Source organism: Micromys minutus (assembly GCF_963924665.1).
Source record: "Micromys minutus genome assembly, chromosome: 24".
Taxonomy (NCBI): Eukaryota; Metazoa; Chordata; class Mammalia; order Rodentia; family Muridae; genus Micromys; species Micromys minutus.
The window spans coordinates 28,085,540-28,098,543 of NC_137959.1; the positions used below are offsets into that span (position 1 = coordinate 28,085,540).

At 42.6% G+C, this 13,004-nt stretch overlaps 1 protein-coding gene across 2 annotated transcripts in view; it reads left to right on the forward strand.

Annotated features, from left to right (window-relative positions):
- Positions 1 to 2,669: 2,669 nt before the first annotated feature.
- Positions 2,670 to 13,004, forward strand: part of LOC308436527 (pyrethroid hydrolase Ces2e) — a gene marked incomplete at both ends in the record, with an annotated part of 32,022 nt that continues 21,687 nt past the window's right edge. Inside the window, 12 exons of one of the 2 annotated variants that reach the window (XM_080937469.1) lie at positions 2,670 to 2,742; positions 3,563 to 3,773; positions 5,241 to 5,382; positions 5,976 to 6,109; positions 6,186 to 6,444; positions 7,180 to 7,278; positions 7,542 to 7,682; positions 7,806 to 7,886; positions 8,120 to 8,264; positions 8,626 to 8,763; positions 9,143 to 9,215; positions 9,646 to 9,832. In XM_080937469.1, coding sequence (XP_080793595.1) covers positions 2,670 to 2,742; positions 3,563 to 3,773; positions 5,241 to 5,382; positions 5,976 to 6,109; positions 6,186 to 6,444; positions 7,180 to 7,278; positions 7,542 to 7,682; positions 7,806 to 7,886; positions 8,120 to 8,264; positions 8,626 to 8,763; positions 9,143 to 9,215; positions 9,646 to 9,832 — 1,683 coding nt within the window. Of the gene's footprint in view, positions 2,743 to 3,562; positions 3,774 to 5,240; positions 5,383 to 5,975; positions 6,110 to 6,185; positions 6,445 to 7,179; positions 7,279 to 7,541; positions 7,683 to 7,805; positions 7,887 to 8,119; positions 8,265 to 8,625; positions 8,764 to 9,142; positions 9,216 to 9,645; positions 9,833 to 13,004 lie in introns of those variants that run through there. The other variant, XM_080937471.1, reaches the window with a different exon arrangement.

A 13,004-nucleotide genomic window follows, 5' to 3' on the forward strand; every position in this document is an offset into this window, starting at 1 on the left:
CCAAGTCCTAGACCTTCTTCAATTGAAGTGGATGCTTCATGGACTTTTGGCTGCAGGAGATTGTGTCAAAATCCTGTGTCTACTCTCTGCAAGTCATGTATTCTTATGTTTAAAACTGGCAACAGAAAACTTGCTTTCCCTAATCCCTATTTCCCCCATCAGTTCAAAATACTGTTTCCCAAAGATCATAAACTCCAAATTGCACAGAGGAAAAGGGGTCTTGCTGGCTTTCAGTGGCCAGGCTTCTAGCATGCAGGGAACTGCTTGTTAGTCTGCCTCAAGTTGAAGCAGTAGCTTGACCAATGTCTTTTGTGAACACATTTTAAACAGACTCTTAGCAGAGACTTAGGCTGCTCCTGCATGGGATGGAGCATGCAGGACCTCCCTGACCCCTCTACAGAGATGGAGTTATCCTTAGGGCAGCTGCCAACCCCTAGGTTTGGAGAGAGTATCCTTCTGCTATAGCTAAACCTGTTTGGAAAAGTCATCTACCTCCTCTCAGGCATTAAAGACTTTAGGAGTGATCTTCACAAACTCCTGAATGGGGATATTTCAAAAGTTTTCTATACAGTTTATAGGAATTGGAAAATTATCTTAAATAAAACAAAGCATACCATGGGTTAAATCCGTGGGCCCAGAAGGAAAAACAGGGACATTACAACCTTACATGACTGACACACACATGAAGTTATGGGGAATAATCTTTTACAACAATGGAGTGCTCAAATTAATATTCCTACAATCCCAGAGACAACTCATGATGAAATTATGGATGGAATTTTAGATGCTCCTGGGGATGATGTTGATATATGTCATCAAAAACAATCCCATGCCGTGCTAATTGTCTAAATACAGGATATCTCAGGGATTGAGTTTTCAAATTTATAAGGTGAGCATTGCTGAAATACCAATGGCTCTACTCCTAAAGTGGCTGACTGACAAGCCTGTGTGGGAAGAGCAATGGTTCTTAACTAAGGAAAAAAATTACAGGTACTTGAGTAGCTGGTATAAGAGCAGCTGGAGACTCAACATATTGAAGATTCTACCAGCCCATGGAATTCCCCTGACAGCCTCCATATCTCACACTGCAATGCCAGCTGCCATTCAGGCTCTGCCTCCCTGCCAGTTATATCTTGATGGTTCTGATCATGACATGCATATCCTGAGAGGCAAAGCAAGTTTGTCTCTGTCTCTGTCTGTCTGTCTGTCTGTCTCTCTCTCTATCTCTCTCTATATATATACATACATATATACATATACATACATATACATATTATATATACATATATATATATATATATATATATATATATATATATATATATATATTCACAGAGCAGAAACTGAATGTCTCCTTCATTTTACATTTCCACTGTGGCCATGGCCATCGTCAACATGGGGCCTCTGAGTGATGGTGCAGTGAGTAAGAGAACACAATGGGATTTCCTGAGAAGAAAGGAAAAACTATGCTGTAGTATAGCCAAGAAGCAGCCAGGGAGATACAAGAAAGTTCTATAGTGCCACGCTGTAAAGTTCTGGATTATTATCTGGATAGAAAAGATGGTAATCCTAATTTGGAGTCAAGATCAATTCTCACTAAAGGCTATCTGACACTGATCCCCACAAAACTTCTTCCAGAGAAGCAGGCTGGAACAAATATGGGCTCCTGATCCTTCATTCTTTGATATATCCTCTCCGGGTTCTGTTCTTTGCAATTCTGAAACTTCCATTTTTAGGTTTGTGTCTTAGCTTTATCATAGATAGACCATAAAGTTGGAGATATTAAGGTCCTATTAAATACTGGTCATATGATTCAGAGTAAGAGTAATTAGGGTGTGATAAGAGAACTTTCCTCAGTTCTGATGACCTAAGTTCCTCCTTGAGATTGACACGGTGGAAAGAGAATAAGGACTTAACACAAAGTCCTTGTTCACCTCCACATATGAACCATAGCCCAGGAGCATCCACATACACATATGTTCATGAGCACAGTAAGTGCAAACAATTAAAAGGATTTGGTAAATGGATGAATGGCTGTGAAGTTGACCTTGGCAGGAGCTGTCCACTAGAGGAAACACATCATTAGTGGAATAGGGGCTGTGAACTTTAAAAGCACCAGGATTTCAGTGTGTTTTCTTGAAACAAATGTGACCTAACAGGGAGAGGGGTCCATGCAAATCCTAAGATAATTGTAGGGACCAGGGACCCTGGAAGTAGGCTCTGTAAACTGATTCTTTAAAGCACAGGAGTGTTGAGAATGAATGTCACACTCAAAGCTCCTGCACTTGCCTGATTCTCCTGTGACATCTTGACTGTGACCTTCTCACAGAGTACTCTAGCTTAGCTTCTCCTGTTACAGCTTTCTGGTCAGGTATGAGGGCAGGGTTCCTGGTATCCCAGACAAACTCCAGAATTCATGTTGTGCCTTTCCAGGAGACCAGAGAGGGAACAGAAACAGCAAAGGTGACATTCCCTGCCTCCTGGCCATTAGCTCCTGTCACTTGTGACTAATCACTTCTACTACAATGAGAACTTTGACCAACCATAACAAGTTCCCCACCTACATCCGTTTTGTTTAAATTCTTGTCTGGGCAGGACATACACATTCTGATTCCTGTCTGTGAAACTTGGTGATCCTAGCAGCACGGACCCAGGACTGAGAGCTGATCATGCTACGGAACCAACCGCATAGCTGGCTGAATGCTGTGCTCTTTGGGACGCTGCTTCTTATCCATGTGCAGGGTGAGGCTTACTAACCTGGTAATGGGGAATGACTGGATTCAGAGCTGCCAAGTTCTGCTTATCAGAGATGAGCTTGTGGGGAGAAGGAAGGGGAGAGGCATTGATGGAAATCATAGCTCATCTATTCTCAACATGTAGGTCATGACCATTAGAAAACCTACATATCCTTTGGCATTAGAAACACTCAACTATAAGATTATTTTATTGCTTCTTCCTTATTGCAATGTTGCTCTTGAGTGGTTTCTCAGTTCCTAAGAGCATCAGAAATACATTTTTTTCCCAAGGGTCGCAACCCACATATTGAAGAATGGCACAATAGATAAAAGATGGGAAACATGTGCCTACCAATTCCCAGACAAAAGCATGCATATTTAGTTGACCCATTCACACTCAGAGGGTCAGAGACATTTAAGATCACTCCATACTGAGGAGACAGTGTAGTATAAGGAACTTTGGAGACACCAGGATATAATTCTAGGGAAAGTAAGAAGGCACTCTTCCCTACTTGGTGTATGTGTGTGAGCAGAGCTACTACTAACCTTTTGATAAAAATAAATTTATAATTTCATGTGGCCAAATGGCTCTGAATGTGTGAAATTTTTCTTTTGCTAGAAAAATGTTCTGACATGCTTCAAAATGGGAATAAGAAAGGTTCTAAGCCTGAGGGATAGGGAAGCTCTCACACTTACACTCCACAGGAAAACTTGGACAGGGGTGGCTGGGTTCCCTTCTTCTGTACCCTGGGAACAATGAGATGGGACTCTCACAAAATTTTGGCAGCTGATTATAGAAAGCTAACTCAGAGGCATCTCTCCACCAGGTCAAAATTCACCTGAGTCCAGCCCCATCAGAAACACACATACTGGCCAGGTCCAAGGCAAGCTCATCCAGGTGAAAGACACCAAAGCTGGTGTCCACACCTTCCTGGGAATTCCCTTTGCCAAGCCACCTGTAGGACCACTGCGCTTTGCACCTCCGGAGGCTCCTGAGCCATGGAGTGGTGTGAGAGATGGGACCTCACAGCCGGCCGTGTAAGTTCTGGGACCCAGAGTGTTTCAGGCACTGGGGGAGACTGTGCTCTGAGCTCTGGGTCATGCTGAAGTGTCTCCTCCATCTCAGCTATGCAGCATTTTTCTCTCTCTGGGGACGAGTGCCCCATGTATCTTTTTTGATGATGTGCTGATGTTGATTAGAACAACTGTACCATGCCCCTGGACCAGAGCTTCATACTCATAAGAAATAACATGGAGGTACTATGGAGAGAAACAAAGATAAAATTGTTCACACATTCCAGCTAAGCAAAATTTTTTCTACCACAATGGGACATCTGTGTGACATGAATAAATGCCACCTATGAGGCAGCAAACACCCCGAATCCAGGAAAATATACTTCAGGTACTTGAGGAGTAGAGCAGTGATTGATTCTTGTTAATGCCATCCTCACAGTCATTGTAAAAACCAGTAAATCCATGTGCCATTGACCAGGGAACAAGTATATGTAATTAATTCCTCTGGAGTCACTTCAGACAAGAGAAGGTCCCCAAGAGTTTGCACATGTGATGAAGGACTACTCACTAAACTTTAGGGCAGCATTGCCCATTGATTTTTTCAGTATCTCTGTGAGTCCAACACTCCAATATTGCAAACTTAGTTTGTTTTCTGTCGCTGTAATAAAGTACAGGAAAAAAACCAAGTTAGGGGAGAAAGCTACTCTTAGAGGCTCCAGACTTCAATCTATCATATGGGGGAAACCACATTGATTCAAAACTGCAGGAGCTGCTCACATCACAGCCATACCCAGTGTCTCAGTTAAGGTTTTACTGCTGTGAACAGACACCATGACCATGCCAAGTCTTATAAAGGACAACATTTAACTGGGGCTGGCTTACAGGTTCAGAGGTTCAGTCCATTATCATCAGTGTGGAAACATGGCAGCATCTAGGCAGACACAGTGCAGAAGGAGCTGAAAGCTCTACATCTTTATCTGAAAGCTGCTAGCAGATCAGTGACTTCTAGGCAGCTAGGGTAAGGGTCTTATAGCCCACACGCACAGTGACACACCCACTCCAACAGGGCTACACCCTCTAATAGTGCTACACCCTGGGCGGAACATATACAAACTGTCACACCCAGGAACAGAGACTAGAAAATGCATGCATGCCTGCTAATTCTTAGCTCACTTTTCTCTTCTTATACAGTTCCATGAACGCCACTGTAGATAACCAATCATTTCCATGGAGACACCTACAAGTCTCTCCCTCCCAGACTTAAAAAGATTAAAATCCAGGCTCCACCTAACTGGCAGCCTCCTTAGAAATCTGCCTCCACCTAGATTTCATGGAGCCTGTGGCCTTTACCTTGGTTGGAACGGACTTAGAGACAGACTACATGTTCATAGGCACCTGGAGGAGCAGCAGCTGAACGTGGTTGAGATAAAATCTCCAGACTCACGATGATCACCATCCATGTCTTGGAATATTTGTTTGCTATTTTCAAAGGTGTCTGCAAAATCTTGATACATTTAGTGAAATGGGACTGCCAGAAATGAAAATGCCACTGTCAACCATCTCTATGTCTGAGGACTGCCTGTATCTCAACATCTATACTCCAACCCATGCTCGTGAAGGATCTAACCTGCCTGTGAGTGTCAGACCATGGTCAGCTATGGGAGAGGGCATTTTGTCAAGACAATTAGAAGAGACAAAAGCAACCTGAGTTCCATTGTAGGGTGGACCCTGACAAAAGTCTTACCTTACTTGGGTCAAAGAAGGCCATTTCAGCCACTGAAACCTGGGTAAGAGACACAAAGCAAAGGATCCAGCTCTTTGATGAAACTAGAACTCATTCTACAACTTGAGCTCTGCAGAACCAGTTAGAGGCTCAAGACCTCAATACTGCGTCACCCAAACTTATACATTTATGTTTCTGTTGTGGCAATCAGAGTTGATGATCCTTTCAATTTTTAATCTGGAGACATATTCATGGAAACACTCCTATTTATTCCACTGTGGAAGCCTGGGTAATGATGACATCACTTTATACATATAGCCATGGATTCAAACTGAGACACCTGGTGGGAATAGGGACTAGAAATGCACTAATGGGAATGCTAGAAGGCCTGAGGATTTTAATGTGTTTCTGTGGTTGCAAAGGCACAGCAGTTGATATTCTAGTAAGCAGATGAGAGGCTTAGACAGGTTAGGAGCTTCCGGCATCTCCCTTGACTTCTCCAGGTGATGGTGTGGATCCACGGAGGTGCACTGGTTGGAGGCATGGCTTCCATGTATGATGGCTCTCTATTGACAGTCAATGAGGACTTGGTGGTTGTCACTATCCAGTATCGTCTGGGTGTCCTGGGTTTTTTCAGGTAAGGCCATTACTGGGCAATGTGGGCTGAACAGAACCTAGACAGTCCTGTGATTCCTGTTCCTTCCACTTCTCAGCACTGGAGACCAGCACGCCAGAGGCAATTGGGGATACCTGGACCAAGTGGCCGCCCTACGCTGGGTCCAACAGAACATCGCCCACTTTGGTGGCAACCCCGACCGTGTCACTATTTTTGGCGAGTCTGCAGGTGGCACAAGTGTATCTTCACTTGTGGTGTCCCCCATGTCCCGGGGGCTCTTCCATGGTGCCATCATGGAAAGTGGGGTGGCCCTGCTGCCTGACCTTATCTCCGAAACCTCTGAGACAGTCTCTACTGTAAGTGTTCTCAGCCCTACTGCCTCAGCCATTATACTCTGGTACTCTGATGTTCTGTTCAGTAGGGAAAACAGGGACCATGGGAAATAACTTTTTTCCAATAATTTCTGAGAAACTTTGGGGTTGGCATCTTCTCACCTCTACTTGATACTGAGTGACTATGTTATCCGACCAGGAAACTATTCCTTGCAGTTTCTATCATTGGCAAAAATAAGTATGGACATTCTTAGGAGCTGGTTCACTGGTTTTTAAAACTGCTTGGAGTGCAAGCCTGAGGCCAAAAAGTTCAAACTCTGAGAACACACAAATGGCTGGAGACAGTGACATGTGTCTGTAATTCGTATGTTACTCTGGTCAGGTGGGAGGCAGAGACAAGAAAATCCTTGGATGTTCACAGACCAGTTCATTGATGAAGGCAGCTATAAAACAAGAAGTCACCCTGTCAAATAAAGGGGAAAATGTAGACTGAGAATTTGTCCTCTAGCCTTCATGTACAAGCCTTTAGACAATTACAGTTTACCTAATACATGAAAAACAAAAAGATAGGTGGAGAAAACAAAGCTACCCTAAACATATGCAGCTAGAAAGAATCCTGCTTGTTTTCTGTCACCTTTGAGCAATAGGAAAATAGAAATAATAGGTATTTATTCCAATACACACAACACACACTGTGGGTATTAGGTACAACAGCATCTAATTGGATTGAGAACACTCCTTGTCTCATTTCCTTTGCAGACGGTGGCCAAGCTCTCTGGATGTGAGGCCATTAACTCAGAGGCCCTGGTGCGCTGTCTGAGAGCCAAGAGTGAAGCAGAGATTCTGGATGTTAACAAGGTTGGGAGACTTGTGTGCCTGAGAGAACCTGATCTACACAATGTGGGATTCTTAACCAAATATGTCAACTTTATGCCTTTGTGTTCTTCCAGTTCTGTGCGCAAAATGAATATCAAGATGGGCTAATCTAAGGGTAGATGCTCACCCAGGGTGAGCATATCACCCTGAAACTAGTGAAAAATGAGAAAAAGGTGGAAGTGACTCAGTGAACGTCAGGATATTTATTTCATTAACCTTCAGTATTGACCTCTAATGCCACTCAGGTCTTCAAGATGATCCCTGCTGTGGTGGATGGAGCATTCCTGCCCAGGCATCCCAAAGAGTTGTTGGCATCTGAGAATTTTCACCCTGTTCCCAGCATCATTGGTGTCAACAATGATGAGTATGGTTGGATCCTTCCTATGGTGAGGCTCAGTTCCAATCCTATGGGAGCCTAAGAACATATTAATGTTAAGCAATAGAAACTCAATTTATCTTTAATCCAAGTCCATCAGACCCCACAGTTAAGACTGTTTGCTTTCTCCCAGGTCATGGGCACTGCTCAGACAATAAAGGAAATAACCAAAGAGAACCTGAAGGCTGTTCTTAAGAAGACCACAGCAGAAATGGTGAAATACTTTTTATTCTGTCCTAAGAGTCATATTCTTTATATCCTCTCTGACAGCATTTCTATTAATAAAAGTCAGTATATATGTATGATTTGGTATGGTGTTACCTCAGACCCTGAACCTTTTTTCCTATAGCCTATATCATCCCAGGTCCAATTCTCCCAACACCAAAGGTGACTGCCTACCTAGCCTACAATGTGTCAACTTCAATGTTCCTGATCTCTTTGGTATAGATGTTGCCTCCTGAGTGCAGTGATCTGTTGATGGAAGAGTACATGGGGGGCATTGAGGACCCCCAGACCCTACAAGCACAGTTCACAGAGATGATGGAAGACTTCATGTTTGTGATCCCTGCACTCCAAGTAGCACACTTTCAACGTGAGTACCTCTGTGTCAAGGCTTATGGAAGCAGCTCAGAGATGGGGATCGAGGGTGAGCACTGTGGAGCAGTGTAGTATCCAGATCTCCTCATGTCTAGTTTAAGAAAGTGAAATCTGGGTACAGAGGAGAAAGTGGGCTGCTGATACTCTACTGACCTAACAAAACCACTCAGCTGGGAAGACCATGGGCACTCGTTAGTCAGGGGCTTTTCTATAGCTAATGCTCTAGCCCAGAGCCCACTCTCTCATTTAATTTCTAAGATTCTAGGTAAAATTTTATCAAGCTATCTTGTTACTAAATACTTATTAGAAAACCTTTAGTTGAGAGTCAACTAAGTCATTCTTTGTCCCACCTCCAGGTTCCCATGCCCCTGTCTACTTCTATGAGTTCCAACATCCACTCATCTATTTCAAGGCTATGAGGCCACCCCACGTGAAGGCTGACCATGCTGATGAGGTTCCTTTTGTTTTTGGGTCCTTCTTCTGGGGCATTAAAGGTGAGTCATCATTTCTTTTCTTGAACTTAATGAAGTACCAGATGACTTCCCACAGGAACTCCTGATTTTCCAGTCCATTTTATAAAACCTAGGTTATGGGAGAGAGAGAAAAATCCAATGTGTACCATATCATTGTCTCAAAATCATGCTCAGCTTAGAATCTCCACCCTTTCCCACCCTTTCCAGTCTAGCCTGTGATGGAGGAGCTGAGCTCTCATCAGGTCAGGAAGTAACTTAGAAACTGACATGGATCTTAGATCCTGGATAATGCAGAAAGGAGGCAACAAAGTCAATAGTTTGGGATCACACAACAGCTGGGATGATGCATGTGAAGAATGAGTTGGCAGTTGCATAAACTTTGTCTTTTTCATGACTCCAGTTGACTTTACTGAGGAGGAGAAGCTGCTGAGCAGGAGGATAATGAAGTACTGGGCCAACTTTGCACGGAATGGGTGAGAACACGCCTCTCAACCTTACGTGTGTGAGTCCCAATCTAGGGCTCCCTTTTGGATGGTGACCCTCTATCATGCATGGATCTTCCACCGCATGATATAGTCTTTCCTACATAGTAACTCATTTATACATTTATTTTGATACTTTGTAGGTGTCAGATACTGGTCCTCTCACAGTGACCTAGCTTGTAGGGCTATAACCCTATGATACTGTTCCTTATCTCTTAGAGGTAACATAAAACAGATCAGTTAGTCTCTCCTACATGAAGCAGAAACTTGTGAGTGACACTTGGATACACATATCAGAACACATGTCACATCACACCCCTTAACCAGTGTTCTAATTGTTCCACTGCCCTGACCCAAAACACAGGATAAGGCTTTGGATGAATGTCACCTCACTGTTCTTTGCTGGCTGTCATATCCACAGGAACCCCAACAGCGAGGGTCTACCCTACTGGCCTGTGTTTGACCATGATGAGCAGTATCTGCAGCTGGACACCCAGCCTGCTGTGGGCCGAGCCCTGAAGGCCAGAAGGCTGCAGTTCTGGACCAAGACTCTGCCCCAGAAGATCCAGGGTCTGAAGGGGGCTCAGGAAAACCATGCAGAACTATAGTGTCTGGTATAAGGAAAGGAGTGTAGAAGTGGAATTATTCTGAAGTTCAAAGTCCATTTACTTTCCAACACTCACAGAATCATTTCTAATCCCAGTATTTTCCCTTTCAGACATGAATGAGAAACTCTCTGTGTATCACTTCTTATTCTTCTGGGAAAATTTGTATTGGACTCATTAAAAGTTCCCATTATACTATGGATATGTGAGCTCAAAGTACCCAGATTATTTTTAACCCTTCACTGAAACCAGGCTCCTTCTACTTTCTTTCTTTCCTTCCTTTCTTTCTTTTTTCCTTTCATCCTTCCTCCCTTCCTTTCATTACCTTCTCCCCAGCCTCACTCTCCTCTTCTCCAAGTCCAAGACCCTCTTCAAATGAAGCAGATGCTTCATATTTAATAGCTTGAATGTAGTTTTTTTTTATGGTGCTAGAGGTTGGTCTTCGGACTTGCACATGTTCGGCCATGTTTCCATCCAAGAACCATCAGACTACTGTGGGTTGTTTAGATGAAATTGAATTAATCTTTTTTAGGTATCTGGTTTATTAAGTCTAAGAAAATTCTCAAGGGATGCACCTACCACCAAATTAGATTTAGAACACCCCTCCATACTTCCCAGAGTGTTTCCATTTGGCTGCCATTCACTGCCTTTAATCCTATTTCAAAGTTAGCATGACATTGTTTTATCTTACAACACTTATCTATTACTTACTATTACACTTGTCTCTAATCCAATATATATAGAATATTTTGTGACTGGTTAGGTCATTTCATGTAATGTTTTTGTCTTCTTTTATTATGGAATGCCATCCAAGTATGCACACAACACATTTTATCCATTTACCTGTCTATACACATTGTCCTTGTTTATTAACTCTTCATTTTTTAAACACTTTCTATATAGCCCAGGAGGGCCCTGAACACATGATCACATGTCTTGGCTCCTTCAGTGCTTAGATTACTGGTTGAACTATAGGATTATAGATGCGCCCATCCTATGTTTGGATTTTAATAAGCTGCATGGAAATTATCACACGTGATTTTATGTGATCTCATGTATTCTATTGTTGGTTTTATGATCTAGAGAAGAAATGCTGTGTCATGAGACAGATGTGTTAAACATTTAAAGAAGTTATAAGCCTAAGGATATGGCAGTGGTAGACAGCTTGCCCTCTATGTACAATCCCTGGGCACAATAAAAAGTAAAACAAAACCAGATCATATGGCATAGGCTTGATATCTTAGCTGCTCAGAGAGCTGAGGCCAGGGATCACAAGTTAAGACTTACTTGCCTAAGCTACACAGCAAACTTCTGCAAAAACCAGAAATTTTAGTTGTGGTTTGTCTTCACATAATAAGTACAAAATATTATAAAATTCCAGTTTGTCTCAGTGGTTTATTAAAGAAGGGGAGGAGGAGAAGGAGGAAGAAAACAATAACAACTAGAAATAATGTAACAAAGTGGTAGTGGATGGGGGGTTTTGGATGTGATGGAGGATAGGTGGGCATGCATATGACACATTGTTTTTGTTTATGAAATTACTGAGGAGAATAAAAGTCTCAAGGTTCTGGGAATACAGCTTAATGGTAGAGGACTTATCTGACGTATGTAAGACCCAAAATTCAATTCTCTGTGCTATCTTTAAAAGCTTCGTGGTGATTATCTACCTCAGAGCTGGTTGAGTGTCAAATTTCTATGTCCATTTTTTACTAACTACCAAGCTTTCTCCCAAATACAAATGGTTTCTAACACATCTGATGAGCCCCATACCAACTCCTCCATCAGTTCAAGCTGCCATGAGAAATGAACATAAGCTGCCAGCTAGTTCAGTCCTGAAATGGATGTCTGTGCTTCAGATCCTTGAAAGACTGCCCCAGAAAGGTTTTGTGAGCTCAGAAGCTAAAGGGCTATCCATCCTATATACATGCATTGCATTTCAATAATATGTATGCTGTGTACATGTGTGCATATGTATGTATCATTACATGTGTGTCTTATAAGCAATATAAATGTGTTCACAGTTGTGGAGACCACAAAGCTCAAGGTTGAGATACCAGCATATGCCAAAGATATCTATTTGCCAAAGATCAAACCTCGTATCTTCAACTGGGCAGATGGGATAAATAATGGTGTTCAAGATCTGCACACAATGTGTTCATGTATGAAACTACATACATGAATAAATAAAACCCCAAGATTATGGGAATACAGCTTAGTGGTAGAAGATTTAGCTAGAGTGTGCAAGACCTTAGATCTAATTCTTTGTCCTGGCTGTTTTTAGATCTCCTCTGACAACTCCTAAAGACACATGTCTTAGTTAGGGTTTTACTGCTGTGAACAGACACCATGACCAATGCAGCTCTTATAAGGACACTTAATTTAGGCTAGCTTATAGGTCCAGAGGTTCAGTCCATTATCATTGAGGTGGGAACATGGCAGCATCCAGGGAGACTCAGTGCAGGAGGAGCTGAGAGTTCTACATCTTCATCTGAAGACTGCTGGCAGAATTCAGGCATCCAGGCAGCTAGGATGAGGGTCTTAAAACCTATACCCACAGTGGCACACCTACTCCAACAGGGTCACACCTTCTTATAGCACCACTCCTTTGGATAAGCATATACAAACCAAACCACTACAACCCAACTTCTACTAACATCCCATTGGAGATCAGGTTTTACTATGGACATGTGAAGCATAATGTTCAGAACATAGCACATAAGGTTCTCATATCAGCCATCAAGGTTGTTAACAATGAAAATGTCTCTACTTGTGTTTGAAATCAAATGTCACCTATGGTCAATTATTTTTAAGACAGTCTATCAATGTGGTCTACTTCTGTCCCAAGGTGGCAAGTGGTATAAATTATACAAAACATAGGTCTGGGTATAATATTGCTTTATGAGCTGAGGGAGTGGTGTGTGTGGTGTGTGTGTGTGAGAGAGAGAGAGAGAGAGAGAGAGGAGAGAGAGAGAGGAAGAGAGAGAAAGAAGAGAGAGATCTATGTGTGTGTATCTGTGTGGGGGTCCAGAAGCATGGGGATGATTCCTCTGTGTCTGCTAGGTTTTGTTTTACCCACAAGGATTCTGCAGACACTGTGAGATCTACCCTTGCACAATCACAAGCACATCTGTGAAGATGTCTGACTGTAGGATGTGTCATACAAGTAGCATGGGAA